The sequence below is a fragment of the Camelus bactrianus genome, chromosome 26 (assembly GCF_048773025.1).
Source record: "Camelus bactrianus isolate YW-2024 breed Bactrian camel chromosome 26, ASM4877302v1, whole genome shotgun sequence".
Taxonomy (NCBI): domain Eukaryota; kingdom Metazoa; phylum Chordata; class Mammalia; order Artiodactyla; family Camelidae; genus Camelus; species Camelus bactrianus.
Window position 1 is genome coordinate 11,891,988 of NC_133564.1, and position 24,311 is coordinate 11,916,298.

Sequence of the window (24,311 nt, forward strand, 5' to 3'; positions counted from 1 at the left end):
TACAAAAACAGGCGGTGGGCTGGATTTGGCTCATGGGCCAACAACAACCTTTTTATTATCTTTCACTGTTTGGGGAGATGTTGAGCAGTAGTCAATTTCAAAGAGCTTTATTTGGGGCCTTAAGAATTACAATTTGAGAGACATAGATTCAGATAAAACCAAAAGGGGGTGCAAGGGAAGGAAAAGAGTCAGGGGCTTATAAAGACAAAAAGCCACAAGGTTTTTAAAGTTGCCGGCGGAGTCCTGTGATCGACTCTGACAGGTCTGGAAATATTTGTCCTAGAGGCATCAGGAGTTGCTGGAGGGTGGGGGTCGGATAAATAGACAGGCTGTCATAAGTGATTTTTGGAAGCGAGTCCAAGAACTATTTCGAGGTTCTGGCAGATGTTCTAGATGCCTTCATTAGGATAATGAGTGGTCAAAGGTCCGATGTTTATCCAGGTGAGACGTGTGTAAGTCACTTCCTCGGTGACCTCCCAGCTCCGTCTTACAGTGCTTTTAGTGACACTGGCTCCTTTGTAATTTACCTCCCACAGGGGTTAAGAATTAAGGCCGAGATTGATGGGGTGATTCTCCTGTTCCTCCTGATGTTGACGAAGGCTACTGGGTGGTGCCTGGTTTTGGACATGCTGGCCGGGAGGGTCCAAGACGGCTTGATTCAGACACCTGCCCCCTGGGTGGGACAGCCTAGGCAGTCAGTCTCAGCCACGACTGTGACTGCAATTGCTGAACTGGCTTTCAGAGAGGTTTAAGAGGACCCGTGCACCTTTGGGCGGAGGGCAGGCCACTTCCCACGTGTAATATGAGTCGGGTGTGGAGAGGACGGAATGCTGCTCATCAGCAGTGACAGAGGAAGTATCACAGTGTGCTTTCCCGAGCATCCTCACAGGAGAGTGCTTATGCTAATGCACACGGTCAGGTCTTGTATAGCTGTTCAGTTTTCATCTGATCATTTGCTTTTTTTCCTTCATCCTTCAATTGCCTTTTCTTTTCAGTTCAGAATAAGCCTGCCGAGTACATGCTGAAGCACAGTCCCATATTAATTTATGGGCCGTGGTGTGGCTTCCTAGAAATGAAATGATCTGGTCCCATGAAATCATAATCACTGTCGCAGCCAGCAGGTGCCAGAGTTAAAGTATTTCCAGTGAAGTGAACAAGAACATTGAATAAAACCAGGGCTGGGGACTGGCTGCATTTCAGTCCGGGAGAGGAAAGTTCCGAACTGCTGATCAAAGCTTAGCCAGGGGAGGCAACTCTGTTTGGCTTTAACTCAGCGGGAAAGGCAGGAACTTCAAATCCATGGTCAGTTCAATTCAATTTGTGAGAGACTTACCCCATGATTTCTGTATTGCATACCAAGCGGAGAGGTTCGGAGCAGGCTTATGAAAAAAAATCTCTCAGGTGAAAGACATAATATAGAAATTGTCTCCTATGCAAGTTCTTTCAACGCTCCCTGACCCACTGAGCCCTTCTCCCAAAGCGGATCAGAATCTCAAAAGAAGGGAAAGGGACCCCTGGGAAGGCATGTGTGTTTGGAGTGGACGGCTCTGGTCCGCTTCCCCGCAGAAAATGTCTCTGATGCGGCGTGAGTGGTGGGAAAGCCCTTCCTATTAACTGCTGGCCAAGAGTTGACCGAACGAAAGCAGGTTTGGGGAAAACCCAACCCTGGGTGTGCTGGGATGAATGAATTTCCTGAATGTACAAATGGCTGTGAAGAACTTTCCTAAAATCTAAGAACAATAGACGTGAGTAAGGACATCTTGAAATGCCTGGCAAATCCAAAATAAGTTATCCTAAGGCATAAAGAGTAATATAATTAAGTTTCGTTCTCATTATCAGTGGTGCCAATCCAAACCAACCTCCCAAAGCTGGCAAAAATTTGACATGTACCCTAACAGGAGAGGGATGTTACACCCACAGAATGGTGAAGAGAAACAGAATGTCAGCCCAAATAATAGACGAGAAAAGTTTGCTGATGTAGTATTAGGTTTTGAATGCCTGATATGAAGACCTTGGCAGGAAATGTGTCTTCTTAATGATACTCAACTTACAATAATATTAGAATCAACTTGTTTTCCTTGAATTCAACTTAGAGTGTCAGGCAGAATATTTCCCCTGTTTTAATTTTTAGTTTAATCTTGATTTGGAGTGCCAGTTTTATTTTAAAATGATTTAAAAAGTGGTGTAAAATAGCTCTGTTAATGCCTACGTAGGATAACGTAGAAGACTGAGAATTAAACATACTAATGCCGACTACAGTGCCACCTCTAAGTTTAATTCAGTATTTAGAGACACCTTTAATTACAAATGTAGTCATAGTCATCTTAGCAGCGGGGCCGTCCAGAGACGTACACAGAAAGGTCTGGGAGACATCTGTGCGTGTTGTGATACAAACAGGGAAAGGATGGGAAGATATTCACAAGTCTAGGGTAAGAAAGGAAGGAGGAAGGTGAGGGAAGATTCTGAATTGGGCCAATACATACTCAAGCACAGATTCTCTGCAGGTAGGTAACAACCCAACAGGGAGAACAAGGAGGAAATGGTGTCCATGTGGCAGGTGTGTGTATGTGTGTGTTTCTGTTTTTTCCTTTACAAGGGATAATGAAATTGTCGTCTAGATTTGCGAGATGACAGAAGGAAACCCCTCAGAGGCTTTTGCATCTGATACCTTCTGTCAGTCTTCCGAGAAAGAATAGCTATGTGAATATTTTCTTAGTGAAGACCTCCAATCCCTTTTCTTCTTTCCACCAGTTTTGTCAGAATCACAACACAAATTATTCAGTTTTAAACAGCAAAGCTGTTCACGAATAGGACTGCTAATGGAACACTTGAAAGCCCTTCTCGTTTTGACAAGCCAGGTTCACACATTATTTGTGGGCACAAGAGCAGGGTTTGTTTTTATCTGCATCTAGACAAGTTACCCCAGGAAAAGTTTTGTGCATGAGTTTTTTTTTTTTTTTTTAAAGAAATACCATCTAAGAGTTTTGACAGTGTTCTCAGCTGATAATCCTTAACCAATTAAAGAGGACCCACAAGAGATCTTGCTCATAAAAGATTTACAGAAAAGTCACAGTGTAGTTGAATTCAAAATGAAGAGTGGAAAGGTAAGTGAGCATTTCTGAATAATAACATATTCAGGAAAAGACAAAACATATCACCTCAAAATACAATGAAACAGCATTTTAAAAGATATCTTGGGAGACATTGCTCTCCCCTAACAACTCTTTAGAATAAACAGATTTCTTCAGGGTTACTCTGAACGACTAAAAGCACTCAATAGGTAATTGGGTTGACAGTCACCCTGTTTTGAGACAACACTCCAGCAACAGCTTCATTTTGATAATCTGAAAAACAGAAACGTTAGCTTGATTTTTTTCTAGCCGAACTGATGCTGGTAGAGGAAGATTCCAGTTTATTTATTTCTAAGGGATATTGCATATCAAAGCCTGGGTTAATTCCATTTGCTGCCACTTGTAAGTATTGGTTTTTAGAACATGATGCTACTTTTGCAAGATTTGATAATTTATGTTTATTTTCTTCTCAAGTTGGGGGCAATGGCAGTAGGAAATGAGGTCTGTGGCAGGAAATGAGATCTGTAGAATCATAGAATGTTGGTTCTGCAGGAGAGAACAGGCAAGGGAGGGGAATTAAGAGCTATTAAATTCCCGTTGTATGCCAGGCACTGTGGTAGGTGCTTCATAATTTATAAACACCACAGTCTTATAAAGCATGTACTAATAGACCTAATTTGACAGATGTGAAAAAGGCTCAGAGAAGTCAAGGACTTTCTCCAGTGGCACATAGATAACGCGGTGGCAGAAAAAGCATTCCAATTTAGGGCTATCAAATTCCAGTGTTATGTTCTTCAGAATTCACGAGGCTGAATCCCCAGGGAAGAAATTTGGCATCGTCTAGTTCGGTGCTGCAAAATTCTAAATTCATATGCATCAGAGGAGAGTCTTGTGAAAACGCAGTTGCTGATTCAGTGGGTCTGGGGTGGGGCCTGAGAACCTGCATTTTAAAATTAGCTCCCAAATCCTGCTGCCGATGTAGGTTTGGGGACTACACTTTGAGTAGCCAGTCTCTGGTTTACCCTTTTGGATTCTGTTGTGGAAATCTGTGGTTCAGAGATGAAGACCCTAAGAACGCAGCGTGATAGGGAAGAACAAAGCTGACTCCATATTAGATCTGTTCCTTTGGCTCCACCCCTGGGCTCTATTTCCAGTGCTGAGTCCTGCTGGTTCTGCACCTTTTGTAAAAGAATGTTGCCTAGAACCTGAAATGTGCAGGAGAGTCTGAAGGCTCTGACCTTTAAGGGTAGAACACTTTCCCATTCATTTAAAGGTAAAACGTTGCAGATTAGAAAATAATATTTGTCTTGTTGGAAGTTTATAGGAACATCATGACCTGACCTACATCACAGCTGCAAGAACAAAGGATTCCGACACCAGGAGGTTTGCACCACCAGTCACGCCCCCTCCCCTTTTTAGTATAAAAGGAGCCTGAATTCTGACTTGGGGAAGATGGTTCTCCAGGACATCAGTCTGCCATCTCAGTTTGCTGGCTTCCCAAATTCGCCGCTGCAGGTCTGACCTTCAACACACCCTCAGGGCAGAAGTCAGGAGCTCAGGGGAGAAGTCAAGAATGTGGCACTCTGTGCTCCGGGAAAACTGGTAGAACAGGCTTCAGACACTTTCAGAAGAAATTTTTTATGAACCTGGATTCTTCCCATACTTAGAAAAGCACTAAAACCGTAAACTAAGATATCCATTCCCTGTGATGAGCAGCAGTGTTCTACCAAGGTGTGTGCTTGGTTGCACGCTTGTTGCCAAAATCACATATGCACTGACTTCCCGTCTTTGGAGCAGTTCTTCAGAGCTCTCTGAGAGGCTGTCTCCTGGGCTACTGTCCTCAGTGAGACAAGGAATAAACTCAGCTTACAGCATTTATGCTGTGTGTTTTTTTGTTTTTTGGTTTTTTTTTTTAGGTCGACAAAGTGTGATGCACAAACAAGTCATGGAAAGACGTCCCTACAATTCTTCTACAAGCGTCAGAAGCTCAAGTGTCCATGGCCAGGCAAGTACAGGAAAGGACTCCGTGGGCCTGGCAGGGTGCCAGCAAATGGGAGCCTCCCAAGAGGCAGCCCAGACACAGCTCTCAGGGAGCACGAGGAAGGAATCAGGACTGGCGGTGACGCAGACTCCGCAAAGACCTCAGCCAGCCCTTGGAGACCTCTGAAGCCTGGGTGGCCTTGGCAGAGTAGGTCCATCTCCAAGCCAAACAATAGAGATATTCTAGTGAATTCAGAAAGGCTTAGTTCAGCCTGCACTCTTCTATCAGGGAGTTAGGATCTCACTACGCAATCCTATTTGCACCTTCTTTCAATGATTCTTTCCTCCTAGAACATCGACCCTCCTCCAGGGAGCGGGGAGTGGTGGGCGGGGGCCTCTCCGTGCAACTGTGGATAATCAGACAATTATGCATTTCTGCTCTTCATACCCACAGTGCTACCAGGGGCTTCCTTTCCCTCCGCGTTGTAAGTCTGCCACAGGAATTCTAATTGACTTGTGTAATTTGGCTTCAAGATGCTCCACTGAATAGGGGATTATCTTGTTGGCAATAGACTGTGAGAGAATCTTATTGAATGATATCAACTAGTGGTTCTCATCCAATACCAACATCTGGGTGAATGAGGCAACTGGGTGAGCCACATCCACTTAACATAAAGGTGGAGCCCTTGTAAGAGTTAGATGCCCTTTTAAGAGTGACAAGGGAGATTGCTCCCATTCTGCTGCCAGGTGAGGACGCAACAAGAGGACAGCCATCTGCAAACCAGGAAGAGACCCTCACCAGTTACTGGAGCCGTTGGCATCTTGATTTTGGACTTCCAGCCTCCAGAACTGTGAGAAACAAATGTTTGTTGTTTAAGCCAACCAGTCTAAGGTTATGTGTTGTAGCAGCCCAGACTAAGCACCTAGTAACTTAGCAAGAACATGGAATATTAAACAAAACCTATTTTGTTAAAGAAGATAGGCACCTGGGGTTATCATTTATATATGATCTAATTTCTTTAGAATTATATGAACATAATGGAGGTTATTGAGCATTGTATCTGATCTAGAATTTGAGAACCTTATAGACTGGTATTGCTGAAGGAAAAAGAAAATGAAACACCAGCTTCTTGAAGGACAGAATTAACTAGTGGTTTCCCCCTTCAAAGGATAAGCCTGGTTGACAGAGGCAGACACAAGTGACATGTTCTCGACACTAACTAGTTATTTGGCCTTCTAGGTTATGGATCGCCTCTCGTTTATTAGTCTCAGCTTGCTCAGCTACAAAATACAGGAGGTAGACTCAGGGATCTCCAATGTGGATTTCACTTATAAAACTCTGATCCTGTGAAGCATGTTTTATATTAATAGAGTGAGTTTTAACAAGCTTTGATATATAATGTGTATCTACATGCGTGTGTATAATTTTTTTAATTCTGGTAGAGAAAGACTTACGGTGGAAGCATCCATCAGTAATCTCATCTCCCGTCTCCACTCCTCCTAAGGAATCACCCTTAGTGGCTTCTCCTGGTGGAACCTCTGTAACATTAAGAGGGACGGACGCTTATGCTACTTCTCTGATTAATCAAGTTTAGATGATGGAGATTCTGCTTACACCTCCCACTGTATACAGTGATACAGCTGTGACGGAGGCCAGGCTCGCACAGCTCGCCACACAACAGGCTAGTACGCTGGGAGACGAGGTGTGGGGACAAGGAATAGTGACTTTATTTGGAAAGCCAGCAGACTGAGAAGATGGTGGACTAGTGCCCCAGAGAACCATCTTACCCGAATTAGAGTTCAGGCTTCTTTTATACTAAAAGGGGAGGGTGTGTGGCTGGTTGTTGCAAACTTCTTAGTGTCAGAATCCTTTGTTCTTGCAGCTGTCCTCCTACGTCAGGTCATGACGTTCCCGTAAACCTCCAACAAGACAAATGTTATTTATTCTCTGTTCTGTAACCTTTTATCTCAATATGAATGGAAAAGTGTTATACCTTTAAAGGTCAGAGCCTTGAGAATAGGCTACCCCTACACATTTCAGGCTATAGGCAACATTCTTAACCTGTAGCAAAAGCAACAGAATACAAAGGTTGAAGTAAAAGAAACCGATTCAACATGGAGTCAGATTTTTCTTCCCTATTCTGTAGTTTCTTAATTACCTATAAACATTTATGCCTTTGTTTGTTTCATTTTCTGATTTTCCACTTTATAAGGTGAAAATAGTAATCTCCCTATCCTTTATTGGATCTTTCTTCCCATTTCCATCTCCCATCTTCTATTATTTATATTGTCTTACTGTTACACATGTCTACAGGTAGAGTTACAGTCTAGTCTGTAACCAGATTAAGTTTTGTGTTGGATTCTAACACAAATGTTGAAATGAGGATTCCAACCCTACCACCACCTTCTCAAGGGTGTGTGTATGTGTGTGTGTGTGTGTGTGTTAGAGAGTAGGGGGGGATTTCTATGTATTTTTTCTTGTCTTTAAGGTGTGTGTGTGTGTGTGTGTGTGTGTGTGTGTGTGTGTGTGTGTCAGAGAGTAGGGGGGGATTTCTATGTATTTTTTCTTGTCTTTAACTCTACACTTCACTAGTTTCCTGTATTCTTACTTACATTGACCATGTAATCTTTCCAGAGTTTGATAAGCAAATCAGCCCTTCCTCATGAGTTCTGGGCATAGCCTCCTTCACTCTGTTTTCTGTGACATCTCTCTTCTTCCATCTCCCAAATTTTTTGAAGTCTTCCACTGGGCCCCTTGCATTTCCTTTGATATAGTGGGCTTAGTTTTTAGTCTTCTTCCTTTTAAAAATCATTTTAGAGCAGCAGAGGGAGAGGAAACAGGAACGTGTGTTTATCATCTTGACTCATAAGCTCCCAAAACACTATTATTAAATAGTAGCAATTTCTTGAAACACTGAAACGGAAATCCAAATATCACTTAAAATTTAAATATATTCAAGATTTAAATATATACAAAATAAATACATACTACATATTCATTTTCAGGGGAGATACAAAGCTTAAATAGAAACAGATAATTTTTAAAAAGGCAGATATAGAAAGAGAAAATGCTGTTTCAGCATAAAATTTATTTCAGGGCTTATTTCACACAAAGGAGTCAGACTAGACGAGGCACGTTATACAGTGGTGGTTGAGGAGCCTTTTCAGCCTCTTTTCTTCTTTAAATGCAGATGCTGACAGAAAGGACGGGTTAGATGCAATCCACTTTCTCCTCAGTTGGCTGACTTTTTATAGAATTATACACCATGAAGCTAAATTGAGTAAACGCTGGCAGTTTATTGCAAGCAGCACCTGGGGCCAAAAAAGAGAAGGTTGTTTGGTGACATCTAGAATGGACATATTTACATCCAGTATGGACACAGCTGCTCCACCTGGACACTGGCTGCTGGTACCTGATGTCCAGTCAAGACACACAGACCTGGACGTGCGTCCTCCTTAGCACCGATTAGCTGACAGTCCATCTCTTTGAACCTCAGAACATAGGCTGAGTTTTTGCTCCTATACGGGTGCTGTCATTGATACTATTATTTTACTGTTTTCATATCCTTTTCGTGGCCAAAACAAAAAATTTCAGGCAGATGCTAAAAACAGTCACTAGAACATTCCCTTCATGCATCCGTAATCCTCCCCTCCCCTCCCCAGGCTTCCTGTTCTTTTCAGTCCTCTGCTCTGGCAGAAAGTGAGGACACTCATTTATCAAGATGCTGTCAGACAGCAGTGATTTCTTCCCCTGCTCAAGCATCTGGACAGGCCCCTTCAAATGCCATTACTTTAAATATAAGGAACTGGTCAATTTTAAATTCATCTACAATTACATAATTATCATTTTACATCCTATTAAATCCAACTTTGAGCCTTCTAAGGTCTATTTCCTAAGAGGCAATCAATGAAACTGACTTATTTTACACATAAAGCCTTTCCCTGCCATAACTTATATTGACTTTCGTGTTTCAGTACTTAAAAAAAAAGAGTAAGGAATTCCTCAAACAAGTTTTTCAAATACCAAACTGTGGGAAGCAAAAGATCAAAGCACAGTAATAAGCAGTCTAACCTAGTAAGTGCTATTGATCAGTGGGCTGTGTAGCCTCCCGTCTGAAATCTCACTAATGAGGAGCCGCATGGTTGATCTTGAAACGCACTGAAACTGTGATGGGCTCGTACAGAACGTAAATGAAACAAAGGACATGCCTCAAATACAGTGCAAAAATAATTGTGCCAACGCCTTTGGTTTACTAATTAGTAATACAATTTGTACCTTGGAGCCCCAAGATCAAAATGACCGAGACATTTAACTAATGAACGGAAAAGAAGTGGGGAAGGTAATTTATTCCTGCCTACTTCTAATTAATAAAAGCATTTGACTAGGTCAGCCCATCTCAGCATGTACCTGAGCTGAAGGTAAACTTTACTTAGGACAGATGTCAGTGGTCAGAGCTAAGAGCCAAACACTGGATTGCACCTACTGCCAATCAACTAAAGGAGGGGTTCAGGTGTATTTTTAACACTTTGGGGGTCCTCACACATCAACACTTAACATTTATCCAGTGCCTACTCAACAGTCTGTTTCTTCTCCACAAGAATAAAATACACGACAATATTTTAAAGTGTTCTCATCAACATTTGCAGATTTGCACATACATGGATTCCAAGTAAAACCTACCATAACCTCCAGTCACGTTGGCACATATTACTGCCCCGAAGAAGTTTGGGAAATACTTCTGGATTCTTGCAATCACTTTCTGGCATGCTGTGGTTGGATCTTTCCCTCTCCTCATATATTCTACAGCTTGGTAGCTGATGTAGACAAAAGGTGAAACTTCAGTATCAGCATAAACTCACTCCAAATTTGGTTCCTTGAAGTTAAAATCTAAAACCATCAAAATTGTCGTGTTTGATAGAATACAGTGCACATAAAAGAACAAAAGTCAGAAACTCCTGTGGGAGTATCAACAGGAAAGCAGGTGAACCGTGATACCATGTCTGTCTTTTCAATGAATCCACCCACTCCTTTCAGCTTAGGACGATTATTTTTGACTTTGGCCGAGTACCTGTTACTTAGGGGTAACAGCCAGAAGTCAAAAAGTCTAGAGGTTATATTTAAATACGAAATGGAGCTACAATCAGTGGGGAAAGTAACAATCAATGAGCAAAACCTCTAGTTGTAATGGCTGGGTTTCAGTAATTAATTGTACACAGACTGCCTTCTCTATTTTGATCATCGGTTACCACAGTTCCTTTACTCAGTGGCCTGACAGCAGTTATTTAAATGGTTCAGGAGGATTTTCATCTGTGAAGCAGCGCGAGCAGGATTCTTCTGTTTCCGAGGACCGCGATTACTTAATTTGCATGATTAGTATTATCGAAAGGAGAGTGTGAAGAGTGGGTAAGCGGGGTTTCTAGAAAGCGCTAGCACACAGAAATTCGGGTTACATGGCACAGACGATTATTTTCTGTCTTGCCAGGTGGCATCTTGTCTAAAGAGCTCTGAAAGTCACAGATCTAAGAGGTCACCTTGGGAGGAAGCGCATCAGTATGTCACCGTCCCCAGTGGCGGCGGCGGCTCCCGCGGTGTCATCAGCGTAGGCCCCTGACCCAGGTATGGGTGAGTCTCCGACTCGGCTTTGTAAGGGTGCAGCACAGGGATTCAGGACAGGAAATCAAGTGCGAAAACGTTTTATGAGATGTTCCTACTTAGCCACTGTTCACTGTTTTAAGTCAATTCATCAAAATACACAGAAAAAAGACTGCCCTCAGTTTTTCACCTTAGGTTTTTGGCAAAGGGCACAAACTACGTGAGAACCAGATAGTGCCAGCCTCATGCAGCCGGAGGCTGCAGGCTCTCAGGGACCGGCCTCCCATCCCCACCCTTACCACCTCACTTCTGGATTGTCCCCACTTACAGTCTATTCCTGCTTTCTAGCTAATGTGCCAAAATTTTACCAAGGTTTCTCCTTGCATTTAACCTTCCCTGCTTTTCTACTCCTTTGACATAAAACCCAGAAATACCTAGAGACCCCCTGAAATCTGGCTCTGGTCTTCCCCTCCCGCACCCGACAGAGGTGCAGTTTTGCTTCCAGCCCTCAGAAGCCCTGAACGCAGGTGTGGACTACTTTGAATCTGCTAGAGCCTTGGCTGGCATGTCCCCTGTCCCTCTCTGAGGCTCAGGGTCAGCTCCCAGCATCTCTCTCCCGGCCTCCCCAACTGCTCTGGCTTCATCTGATCACCGCTGCCATCCCTGAACTCTGCAGCTCTGGCCGAGACCCCCTCTCCTTTGCACTTAGCAGCTATCATTTGTTTTCTTTCCCACTTGTTCATCTCAGCTGTGCTTTGCACTTTGCACCCCCTGTAGCACTCAGGACATATTGGTTGACACACAACACATACTTTCAAGATCTGTTCTTTTAGAAACACTAACCCAGGTATTTTGAATTTTATACCATTTGTAGATGTACCAGCAGCAGTGTGTCCCATCTTATCAAGGACAACCATGCCTAGAAGTTAAAAATATATGTATCATTGTAGGTATCAACTCTGAAGTGTAACTCAAATATAACCAAATAACTGAGCAGTTGGTAATATAAATATCCTCTTTCATCAGTATCACGTAGAAGACAATAGGAAACAGGAATACTAAAAACTATAGCAATGGTATAATTTATGCTTTGTTTTTGCTTGAAGTATAGCTGATTTACAATGTTGTGTTAGTTTCGGGTATACAGCAGGTGATTCAGTTACATACATACATATATTCTTTTCCTTTTTCCCATCACAGGTTATTACAAGGTATTTAATATAGTTCTCTCTGCTACACATTAGGTCCTTGTTGTTTACCTATTTTATGTACAGTAGTATATGTTAATCCCCAATTTGTGCTTTTTAATGACCTGGTTTCATAGCATCATTTTGTAGACATCCCATATCCTCACTCTTCAAATTGCTCACTTTTCCATGCCTTTTCAAAGGTAATACCAAAGGAAATCACTGCTATGGCCTAATAGAAATTTTCAGTACTACAGCTTGGAAAGATCACTTGAATGTGGCAAACAACACAAAATTACTAAAGAACTAAATGTCAAACAAATTTTTAAAAATCCCCAAGTGAACAGTGATTAGACTTATGTATAAGGTAATCTACCAAGATGTACACTGCGCTAGGTGTCTGCTATGCTGTACTATGCATAGATGTTCTGAAAAGAATGTGTGTGTGTATGCATGTGTATACAGAGAGATTTTTTTTTCTTTAACTGGCAGTTAATCAAAATCACCTTCTGGCACATGAATAAGGATAAAGAAGTAAAGAACTACAGGAAGGCAGTTTAAAATGGCTGAACTTTAAACACAAAAACTGTATAGAAGGCAAGTTACCAATAGTATCATGACCGTAACCATATCCTGTTTCTTTGTGGATAGAACCATCTTGCTTAAAGACACTGCGTGGTTTGTAGGGTCCACAGTATTTTGAAGAATCTGGTATCACGTTCTGTAAACGAGATTTAAGATTTATTTTTCAGAAAGGGTGATTTTAGAAATCAGCAAGTAGTTACGCACAATCACTAAACATTAGCAAGAAACCGAAAGGACATCGGGTAACTGAAAGATAAGAATTAAAAGCCAAAGATTAGCTAAGTTTTTGTGAACAGACAGATATAATTTTACTAAATACCAAGTCTAGCCTCAGAATTACATAATATGGAGTAGACATCTATATTATCTGGGAAAAGATCCTCAGGTTTTCTCTTTATATGTCAAAAATTCTCAGCACAATGGCAAATATAAATAATTTTTTAGATTAGATTAGATTTTTTAGATTCCTCAAAGAAATTACTACCTGACCTTTAAATTTTAAAGTTTATTCCCTGACCAAAGAGAGTTATTCTGAGATTTAGAGCAAACTCTATTTTAAAACCACAAAATTTTCAAATCTAGGTTCATGTGAACATATTCTAAATTATACTCTCAGATTCTTTTATGAATCTTAAAGACTCAAGAAAGTAATCCAGATTCATGAATTCAGGTTGTGCATATGGGTTAGTATCAAAGCAAGAAGCCCACCATTCATGTCTCACTCCCTAGTGCACTGGGTGCCTCCTCCCGTGCCCTGGTTCCATGCAGTAATCTCTTTCAAGTGACTCCTTGGTTACTCAAAGGAAATTAGAATTTGGTGGAGAAACAAATGAGAGACTGAGCTACTCCACAGAAGGACTCTGGATGGCAAAGACAAACTGATTTATGCTGAAAGTCCCGTTGATTTAAAGACAAATTACCTTCCTAGTAACATACTAGACACCTAACAGTACAAATCTGCAAGTTAAGGGCAAGATACTGGATACATCTCACATAGATAAAATATATGAAATATTTCAGACTCATGGTTTCCAAATTCTGTGAGGGTATTTTTTTGTTTTGTTTTGTCTTTAACATATGGAACTTTTATTACAAGGATACATAGCAGAGCAGTTCTGAGTGAGGCAGCCCGTCTCCCCACGGCAGAACCTTCACAGTCTGAAAGTACTGCCAGGGACCAGAAGTTCCCCACTCTGGATGTGGACTGGATGCAGCCAGGGAGCTTTCAAGAACATCCACACCCGGAGGCAGTTTAAGTCATTGGTTCTAAAATGCAACCAGGATGCTCACCTAGCACTGCAGGCAACAGGGAGACGACTAGAGCAGAAGGGATGTCAGGTAACATTTCAAATCACTTACCTTTACAAATCATGCATACGTACCCTCCAGTAATTTGGCTGACAGTTCTGAGCAAGCCAATCTGAATGGAGAGCCCGAGAGTCCTTGGTAGATAAATCCTCGTCCACAAACCCCATGCTCTGGGCAAATTTGGTGGCTGGAGATGGGGAAGAAAAATGTAAATGAGTTAGGTGTCCTCTCTCAAACAAAACAGATGCACAGGAAGTGTGCTGGATCCGCTGTCTCCGAAGTGGAACACAACCATCCTGGGGGTGAACAGAGACTTTCTCAGGCGTGTTCAGATGTGAAGTTTTACCGGCATCGGTTTCTAGATCTTAGCTTCCATCTGTCCTTCCCTCCTAGCACCAATCTGCTGAGACCCCCGGCGGGTGTTTGATGACAGTTCTCCTTCCCCGCCACCCTCTCCCTCCAGCATCTCCCTTCTACTTCACAAAAGGAAAAGCACACCTCTGAACAACAGTGAATCTTACGGACTGACCTGGGGTGTGACGCCCAGGGTGTCAAAAAAATGTTGAGACACCAAACAAGGGGACAAATGGATTCCACAAAAGAGTAACATCCTTTGTTTGTCAGTTGTCTGCTAACACATCGTTAAAATCATTAAATCACAACGACAGATGGGGTATAGCTCAGTGGTAGAGCATGTGCTTAATATGAATGAGGCCCTGGGTTCAAGCCCTAGTAACTTTATCAAAAAAAAAAAAAAATGACAAATCACTGTACGATTTTTGGTTTTTATCCTGGAAGGTATTCAAGTCAGTGCCATCATCAGAGTGAAACCCCTTACATTCTCTTCTTATGTCCTTGGGTCTCACACCCACAAAAACTTAACATAAGAAGAGAAATGCCAAATCCTGTTTCGCTCCAGCAATGATTCATCTACTGATGATAAACTAATTTATTGAAAATCCTATTTTAAAAATGAATAAAGTAAGATTTAGAAGTGAAGCAGCTTATCAGAAGTTAAATGGATACTAAGTAAAACAGCTTGAATGAATTTCAGCTGAGGTCTGCTTTTATCCACTATTCTATACTGAGTCCTTTTTCCACAGTGAAGACTACAGACAAAAGACGACGTAAAAATTGAAAACAGTTACAACATACCTGACTCTCCCACTAAAAGTGTGTGTGTTGTGTGTTCCAGCACTTTCCGTGCCACACCAATGGCGTTTTTAATTCGTCTAAGATCACCCACTGCTCCTACATTCATAGTAGTGCTACAGGGAAAAAATGCAGTAAGATTTACTATGGTATTTTTATAGGTCCGTAGATTTTAAAAAAATTATTTTAAGCTATAGTGTTTTGTAGGATAAACTCCACCATCTTAACACAGAAGTGACCGCACAGCCATGAAGTTCACCCAAATTCTCACAATCAGACATACTAAGGAACAAGCAAAATTGATTTACCATGTACTCCCAAAGCACTGAAACTCTCAGGTTCTCCTGGCTCGTTTGAAATATGGCTTTTGAAAGGGGTTTTAAGGCTTTAGGTCGGGCAAACCACAGCATCTGTGGTTGGCAGATAAACAACAGTTTACCAGGTCAGAGATATTTTTGTACCTTGGGGGCTCTCCCTCTTCTCAAGAGACACGTACCTCCATGTGATATTTCTATTATGATGATGATTTTTTTTAATTGAAGTATAGTTGATTCACAATGTTGTGTTAGTTTCTGGTGTACAGCACAGTGATTCAGTTATATATATATTTCAGATTCTTTTTCAATATAGGTTATTACAAGATACGAATATAGTCCCCTGTGCTATCCAGTAGGACCTTGTTGTTTATCTGATCTTTTCATTGAGGGGGAAACTCCTTGTGTTTGGAAAGCCAGGGACAATAAGCTGCAGGTTGTGGCCTGGGACAAAACATCCGGATTTGTCCATCTTGCTCTTAGTAAAGACTCAGCAACCATAAATGTAACTCAACGTGGAGCCCAGGTGCAGAGATAAACGAGGTTCTGAGGAGCATCTTACCCCTCCATGAGCATGGCATCCAGCGTGGTTTCTCCGGACTCGTCAGGGCTCCCGCCGAAGCCCACAGTGCCGTCACACTGCTCCACCTCACACGAGGCACAGCCGCCCTCCACCGCATCCAGGCTGGAGCCTCCGAGAGCTAAGGTCTTCCATGCTGGTAATCACATCCCGAGAGTGCTTGTTTATATACTGATTTTTTTTTTCCCCAATGTCAAATGCAACAAACGAAAAATGTCCTGAAAACTCATATTTAAAAAAAGAAAAAGTTTTCACGTTTACTCTAAGTTAAACTGAAATGTTAATTTATCAAGTGCTACGAAGAAGCCAGAATGATAGAGACAAAATTATCGAACACAACTGTTTACAGTGAAGAATTCAAAGACTTTGGTGTATTGATGTAAAGTGAGAGGTTTTTTTTCCCCCACTTATTAGTACCTAATTCTACTGTGTGTGGGAAAAGTAGTCTATTCTTCAGTTTCAAAGGTTAGAATTGAAGTTGTAACTGAAGTTACAGCTGAAATAAAAGACAAGTTGAAGATTCATTAAATCATAGCCTCATAAATTCCTTCTGCATCATCAGATTATTAAAATTATACATAAATAATGTTTTTATTATTAAGGTAACACCTATCACAGCCGACTCAGCAACAAACCGTAACAGCAATGAATTACAACGTTGGCTTCACACGGATTGATTCATTTAGTCTTTCGGGTATTGTACAATTACTATCCTCATTTTGAACAGAAGGAAACAGACCCAGAGAGGTTAAGTAATTTGCTCGAGGTTACACAGCTAGTAGGTGGCAGAGCCAGGATTCAACAGTAGCCAGTTTGGCTCCAGTGGCCATGCTTTTAGCACTAAACACTGTCCTGCGGAGCCCCACACGTCAAAAACGAGAGGGGAAAAAAGAAGGTCTTCAATGGTCAATTTCTTCACTGATAAAAACAGAATTCCTTGAAGGGTGGTGTTACTACTGGTAAGTAATTTAAAGTATTACTACTGTAAGAACAGGCTTGAAAGTATAATTGCCTGCAAACCAACATCACTTAGGCAGCTTTAAAAAAAAAAACAAAACAAAACAGACAGAGGCTTTGGTTCCAGCAGTGAAATCAAAATCTCAGGATATCTGAGGCCCAGGCGCGAGTATTTCTGAGAAGCTCCAAGGATGATTTTAATGTATAACCAAGACTGGAACCCTGTATTCCAGGCGGCAAACACAGCGCGTATGCATGTGGCAGAAAAAAGTAAATGTAAAAAGAGTACGCTTTGTTAAGTATCACTCACTGGCAAAGCTTACAGGGAGAGGGGTCCCGGGGAGACGCGACAGGTTAGGAAGCGGAGGTGGACACACAACCCGGGAAAAGACTGGATGTCAGGCGAAAGACAGCCTAGACGCCACTGGAAGGGTCTCAGCAGAAAGGCCACAACTGCTCCAGGTCGTCAGCAGCTTGGAAAACACAGCGACTGGAGGCTGAGCAGACGGAGTTACCCAGCCGCTGAGGACCTAGGGAGTAGCGGCGGGGACGAAGATCCACTGCAGGGGACGCCGCTGCGACGCAGGAGGCGCAGGAAGGGCTGGAGGGAGCCCGCCGAGGCCCGGCCCCGGCCCCAGCCCCCCGGGTGAGGTCGGCACTCGTCCTTCCCACCCGCAGGCTCTCCCGGCGCAGCCCGGGTCCCCGCACCTGCTTCGGTTGCGTTCCTAAAAGGCCAAGTGTTGAGGACCAGGGGCAGCGGGCTGGAGCTGCGCACGGGGGCTGGGCCGGGCAGCAGCAGCAGCTGCAGCTGCAGCACAAGCACGGCAGGGAGGCTCGGCTTCGGCGCCATGGCTGTGCGCCGAGAGGAGGAGCGCGGAAAGGTCGCGGCTGCCGCCTAGGGTCAGCGTCGCCGCGACCGCCCCGCACCCGGAACTTAGGGTCTGCGGCGCCACGCCCACCCCTTGGGGCGTGGTCCCACTCCCCTCAACTCTCGCGAGACGTGGTTTCCTGGGGCCCACGGGAGGTTTCATCCCCGGCGTTCGTGCTGAGGCGCTTCTTAGGCCCTACGCCGGGTTTCTTGTTTAACATTGGGCTGAAAATTAGTGTGAAATTACGCAGCCGTGGGTTGCACGACCCTAGGAACTTTTAAGTTTGACTTTCACTTAGGAGTTTTCACATATTAAAAGTTGAAGTTGGTAAGTTTGGCGAACCCACCCCGTGCTCTGTGGGGTCCCGGCCTGGAGGCCGGGGGTGCTTGCCGAGTGAGGTGAAGCGGCCCGCTTGCCACCGGGTGTGTTTAGGTTTCTCCCAGCCGCGCCTTCGGTTGTCCCTCCACAGCAGCTCTTGGTAGGACGTCCTCTCGTTATAAATCCCTGAGGTGAGGGTAGAGGAGAAACGCGGGAAGCGGGGACCAGCCCTCTGCGCAGCTCACTGAAGGGCACCTTCCCGCACCTCCAGGGCGGGAAGCTGCCTCCGTGCCTTTCTGAGTGTGTTTTATCTCGTGCCTGGCACCATTAGGTGCTTAATAAATGTTGAAAAAAGGCGGAATGGAGACGTTACCTTGTTGAAAGGTGAACTGAGGCATGTTAAAGATTTTGGAAGCTTTTTAAGTAGACATATAAAGTAAAGCATAATTATTGTTGGAAAGTTAGTTTATAACCTTTTACTTGTGTCTTTTTAATTTACATGTTCCTAACAATTAGGTTTAAATTTACTCTTGGAAATTTTATGAGACATTAAACAGCTAATCATGCTTTTAAGTTATCGTTCTCGCTGACAAATTCTGTAATAGAGAAAACGAGCCTGACTTTTAGTAAACTGAGGTAGAAGAGTAATTAATGCTGGTAACTCTGAAGACATGCCCGTTTTAATTAAATCAAGCAACTTGAATTAGCTTTTATTTAGCAAAGATTATCCTAGATCATGTGAACTTGAAAAACATTTGCGTTAGTTTCTCTATTTCTGTCAGGCTACTTGATTTACATAATGTTTGTCTTTCAGGCAATTAAATAGAACTCCTTACAAATTAAATTTGGCAATACTAACTGGAGGTTGAAAAAAATCCACGCATCTGTGTAACATCCAAACATAGACATAAACATACAAGCAGATGCAGAGATCTTAGAGCTTTCGTTTTATAATTTTAGACATGAGACAGGTATGATAACGCCAAACTCACTAGTTTATAAAAGAACATTGGATCCAAATTGTGTTTCTGGCAGATGGAATAAGTTAAGGTGACCTGTTCAGATAGCTTTTTACTAATATTTGTGAAACTTTTTTAAGATTTTTCATAGGCCTGGTTTTCAAAATAGACATTGCTTTTTTTTCTCTCCTTCTATTAAGAATTAACTTGGTTTCTAGAGAAGACCAGTTACATCTCAAAAGGCACAGAGAATGCAAGTTCCACCGAGAAGCACTTTTGTTCCCTATGTCCAGGTCATTTACAAAATCTCCAGGTGTTTTGAGCTAAATTGGAGAGGTTTAGGGATTGGCTTAAAAAAAAAAAAAGGATGAATGTGCTTTAAATTGTTTCTAGAGTCATATTTCTGTTTTTGTGGAAACGAGTTGAAACACAAGTACAGATGTTTTTAATTCCTCAAGTAATTGGGTTGCAATCTGAAAGATTCCAAGAGGCCGACCCACCTGTCCAACTACTTACCCCCAATGTGCTTCTCTATCAGGGAGAATATCTTCAACTAAAATGGAAATCACAGATTCCTACATTTTAGATTTAGAGCTGTGGGTCTTTGGAATGTTTAAGTAAATCCTTCCACAAAGGCTTCAGAATATTTTTCTTTCCCTCTGGGGACATAGTTTCAGTTTAGAGGAGAAGACCTAGAAAAAGTTGCTAACAGTCTCTAAACACCATCTTCCAATTTGGTCAGCTTCTCACCACAGAGCTGCTTTAATAATAATTTTTAAAAATCCTGTCGAATATCTTGTCTGGTTTTACCTGGGGCAAACAGTAAATGTTCCTGGCAATACTGAACAATTCTTTGGATGCAAGAGGCATCCCCCAAAAGTACAAAACTTACTACCCTCCCAAGCTCCAGAGCCACCCCCAAAGATAATCAAATGAAGGCTCAGACATTCCCCCGAGAGCTGGCAACAATCTGTGGACTCAGGCTTCAAAGGGGTGCAAGCCATGTCTCTGCCAGGCCATATTTGAGGCTCCCCAACCTGGTGGCTGCAAAGCCAAGTTCTCAGGACACAGACAAGACAAACAAGCAGCACAGTTGTCCCTGGCAGAGAAAGGCCCAACAAACACGCCTGATAGCTAAGTCACAAGTCACAATTCAAAGATCTAATTCTCACAAATGTCTTTTTCCTGCCAGTCTAGATTTGGAAAGGAAGGGACACTGTGGAATTTGACCTTTCTGTCTACCAGGACCACAGTAGAGGTGGGGGAAAACTGACTTTGGTAGAAACCCTCTCTTTGCCAGCTGACTTTGCCAGTTTCCCCAGGATCCCATCTGCAGGCTCTGGAACAAGTGGGGGTGTCCCAGGGGGTTTCCCCCTGGTCCCCAGAAACTGTAGAGGAGGAAACATAACGTTTCCTCCACTGTTTCTGATGATGCCTGGCTGAGACCCCCTTTCCTCTAGGGCACCCCTACATGGATTAGCTTGTCTAGGTTAAAAGTGGCCACTATAATTGGAGATTATCTTTGGTGAGTTGAATCTGCTTGATCAGCCTGATGTCTAAATTTAATTCACCTGATGCTCCGTACTGGTGCAGGTCCAGCTTGAGTCAGACTCAGAATCTGACCCCAGACCCAGTCCAGTTTCTAAGTCAGACCCAGCCTGACTCCAACCAGTTTCGGGACCCAGTCCGGACAAAAGAAATGCTCAAATGAAGTCTGAAAGCTCAGGATCCGATCTGAGGGGGACTTGCCCACGACCTTCAGAGCCAGTGAGACAGCCCAAGCTCGGGGGCTCAGAAGGTACCATGTTTCCTTGCTTTTTGCTCCTGGGCACGGGGGCTGGTGGCAGGGGGGTGCGGTCAGGAGTGTCCGTCGGTTCTGAACTCTCCTGGCACCAGAACTGTTAAAAGATAACCTGATGCATATTAAATTTTTTAAAATTTATTTGAGCAAAAATCAATTCAAATCAGGCAGCAACTAATCTAGCAGGTAGAAAGCAGCTCCGAGGGGCTGCACAAAATGAAAACTTATAGGTGGAACGGAGTAGGAACGAGGTGGTTACGCCGGCAAAAAAGCAGGTAGGTTGTTTCAAGGTTGCTTTCCCTTAGGGGACCTCTGGGGTCTATCAAGCAGATAACCCAGCTAGTACTGATCAGGCGATTCCTGATTGACTGGTTTAAGATTCCATTTCTGGGAGAGCCGAAACTGTAATTAAGTCAACCCTTAGTGTGGTGAAGTGGAGCTTTGCTCATTTTGATAGCTCGGTTGCTTGGGCAGATGGCCAAGCATGAACCTTTGGGGCCCTGGGATATTTGCCTACATTTTCAAGGGAAGCCACATCATCAGATAGTTTTCAAGAGCATCTGTAAATCTATCTGGACTTGTAAAGTATTAACTTGGTAGGAACTATGAGGTTTACGAAAACTTCTTTGACTAACACTTGGAGAATAGTTTGAGTTTTAGTCCTAGACGTCACCTCCTATTACTCTCAGGTTTTCTTTTGGGTTTGCATATCACTGGATCCTTATGTTTTATTTTGAGGTAAATCTAAATGAAGGGACACCTGTCAGTCAATTAGGTAGAAGACCTTGAACAAAGGGTCCACAGTTTTCCCAGCATCCTCTCCAATTCTTTATTCTTTTAAATCATTAAGTATATATAACAGTAGAAATATGTAGCATCACTGAGCAATCCAAATAATTCATTATACATTATTTTTATTTAAGTTTAGAATGCATTACAGAACTTTCTTTGGTAAAATGCTAATGTTTCTAAGTGGAACTTACTTATAACTAGCAATACTTCAGGAGGATTCTCAAGGTCTGGATTTTAAAATGTAGGGCAATTCGTGTAATCTTCTCTGGCCGAATTTTCCTCCTCTGGTGAGATGGAGAAAATAATAGTGTTCTTCCTTGTGAAGTTAGGGTAGTGAGTTAGGAGATGTGAGAGAATGGTAGAGTACTACAAAAAAATGAATAAAATTCTATTGTTCAGTTGGCATTTACCAAGCAATTGATGTCAGGGAGGAGGCAGTCCAGAAACATACAAAGCAGTGCAAAGAAATCAATTTGACATTCAGAATTTTCCACGGGAATAATAAAGAGTTGGCTGGATACCTATAATGCATTTTAAAGACAGCACTTAGAATTTTCTTGACTGTCTTAAATGGGAATTAAAAAGAATGTTTCCATCTACTAAAATTTGGTTTAAGCATTTATAAAAAGGATCCGTGGCAGGGGTTGTGAGATTTCTGGCATGTCTTAAAAACAGCATCCTCAAGCCTTACCGAGGAGCCAGCCTCAGATGGAACCTTAAATGATGTTACAAATAGAGCCTTCCTGTGTGGGGTTGTGTGTGTGGGGGGTGCAAGCTCCCCTCCATTTCCTCTAAACTTCATGGCTTTCAATGTATCAGTCTCAGAAGGATGAAGAGTTGAGTCTCCTGATAGCATTTGAAGCTGTGGTTCCACAGAGGATTTAAGGCTGTAGTTGCAGGGAGTCTAGGTATTTCAAATCTGAGGCTTAAAAAACTAAGCCATCCCCTCCGGCTTTTGCACTGATGCTGTGAAATCCATTGGAGAAACATTTCCATGTTTTGCTGCTCGTTCAAAGCTGTGAGCGTGACTTGGCATTGAAATAATAATTTCTTGTTCAAAAACGCCCCGCTGAACTACTACCTGGCTTGTCTAAATACCGGTTATTTCTTTGATTGGCGTATGCTCTTGTCAGTTTCGCAAGGAATGATTGTTGCTAACGGTAGAGGTTTGTGGTATGGCGTTTCTCATTTACGTCCATTTTTACATTGATCCTGGGACACTGGATGATACTACCTGATTGTGCATTCTGGACATAGACTCATTATGCAGAAATAAGTGTCATCTTATTATTCTCGAAATAAGAAAGTATTCTTCCTTTCTGAAATGTATTTTGGGGGTTCAAGCCTGTAAACCGGTTTGTCAAATCATAGGAGACGCAGTTACAAACTTTTTTTTTTTTTGGCTTGTTAACCTTTAAAAGTCATCTTGGTGACTTCCAGGACCAAGATTCCGTAGTAGACTATTGTCCTGTTAAGTGATTTCTTCTCAAAATAAATTATGAACAACATAGCTTCAGTTCATTTTAATCCTGGGCCACTGCCATAATACAGTCATCGTAACAAGAATATAGGAGACCATTCTACCTGGTGGAATCTGCTTCTATGACAGTTGTTTATAATGTTATGATGTCTTCATGAGTGTGATCCATTACAATAATAAAGGCTGGGGACAACAGAACAAACTTCATGGTGTCTTCCTACCACTTTAAACATCACTTTGACATCGTTGGCTAATGTCACAGATGGTTTTAATGAAGAATTTAACAATAAAAGCACAATTCTAAAAAAAATGACTCACAGCAAGTACTCTTACCACTTAAAATAATACTTTTTTGTTGATCATGATTTAAGTGGGAAAATATTCTCATATGAACAAATGTACCAATTCATCACTGTAACAATCATGTCAGTTTGTACCTTGGTGAATGGGTGTGTGTGTGTGTGTGTGTGTGTGTGTGTGTTTAATGGAGAGTCAACAGGTTGGGTGAGAGGAGGGTTTTGAGTAACTGGAAGTTCTCGTGAAGGTAGAGTTCCCATTTGGGTGGATGCCAGGGTGGGACAGAGAGTGGGAAGGTAAGGAAATGGTAATCAACAGCCACAGATCTTTTCACAAATGCTGACTGTTACATTCTAGGCTTCGAAGTCAGGTTCAGTCCTCCAGTTGAGGAAGAAACTTACAATCTGCAGTGGACTTAGCCTTAGAAACCCCAACAACGCTTCCCTTTTTCTTTTCTTCTTTCCTTACCTCCTACTCCCCCACTTCTGTTTCCTGCCTTCCTTCCTTCCTTCCTCCTTCCCTCTTCTTCCCTCTCCTCTCCTTCCCTTTCTTCTTTTCCAAAGTATTTACTGGTTGCTTATATGTCTTGGGAATGTTTTTATGTGGTGTAGATACAGTGATGAACCAAACAGAGAGGTTCCTACTCTGATGGAATTTATCTAAACTACCACCCAAATATGTAGAATGTTAAAGAGCAGGGAAGCCCTGGAGAGAAATAAAGCAGTGTGGTGGGGTTGCCTGGGTGGGACGTGCCTGGCGAAGGTGATGAGAAAGGGTGAGATTCTAGATGGGTTTCTAAGGAAAATCCTGTAGACTTGCTTGTGGTGTGGATACGTGGTGTAAGGGAGAGAAGGAGGTAGGTTTGGTACCCAGGTGTGGCCAGCTGCGTTGGCTGGCGTGACCAGACACAACTCAGGGTGGGAAGTGGGATAAGAGCTCCCTTTCTGGCTTTGGGCACAGAGTGACCTGGGGCTGATTTAATTAGTGTGCTGCCTGGACACATCTCTGTGCCTTAGGAGACAGGATCTAATCACTCGCCATGGTCTCATATTCACCGGAGTGGTTGCT

At 42.6% G+C, this 24,311-nt stretch overlaps 1 protein-coding gene and 1 long non-coding RNA gene across 3 annotated transcripts in view; one reads left to right on the forward strand and one right to left on the reverse strand.

The window, feature by feature from the left end:
• Window positions 1-7,853, forward strand: part of LOC141575130 (uncharacterized) — a 43,751-nt gene extending 35,898 nt beyond the window's left edge. Inside the window, exon 9 of the long non-coding RNA XR_012502488.1 lies at window positions 4,988-7,853. This is a non-coding gene — a long non-coding RNA (uncharacterized LOC141575130). The remainder of the gene's footprint in view (window positions 1-4,987) is intronic.
• A 132-nt stretch (window positions 7,854-7,985) lies between these two features.
• On the reverse strand, window positions 7,986-17,679 carry AGA (aspartylglucosaminidase). 2 transcript variants are annotated; one of them, XM_010953323.3, is made up of 9 exons: window positions 17,436-17,678; window positions 15,753-15,906; window positions 14,880-14,992; window positions 13,799-13,911; window positions 12,438-12,552; window positions 11,488-11,563; window positions 10,584-10,691; window positions 9,733-9,866; window positions 7,986-8,363 (listed from the first exon to the last, which is right to left on the reverse strand). In XM_010953323.3, exons 1-9 carry the CDS (start codon window positions 17,575-17,577, stop codon window positions 8,263-8,265), a joined length of 1,056 nt encoding a protein of 351 aa, XP_010951625.1. In that variant the 5' UTR covers window positions 17,578-17,678; the 3' UTR covers window positions 7,986-8,262. The 2 variants fall into 2 exon arrangements, with proteins under 2 accessions (XP_010951625.1, XP_010951626.1); XM_010953324.3 differs by lacking the exon at window positions 7,986-8,363 and having other exon boundaries at window positions 11,510-11,563; window positions 17,436-17,679.
• Window positions 17,680-24,311: the final 6,632 nt, after the last annotated feature.

What these genes read in the sequence shown, in the direction of transcription:
- AGA (XM_010953323.3), bottom strand. Translation starts at nt 17,577, where the DNA reads ATGGCGCCGAAGCCGAGCCTCCCTGCCGTGCTTGTGCTGCAGCTGCAG. An exon ending in GATGCCATGCTCATGGAGGG is followed by an intron (nt 14,993 to 15,752) that starts GTAAGATGCTCC and finishes TTTTCCCTGTAG; the next exon opens with CACTACTATGAATGTAGGAG. An exon ending in TTACGGTCATGATACTATTG is followed by an intron (nt 11,564 to 12,437) that starts GTAACTTGCCTT and finishes TTTAACTTCTAG; the next exon opens with GCATGGTTGTCCTTGATAAG.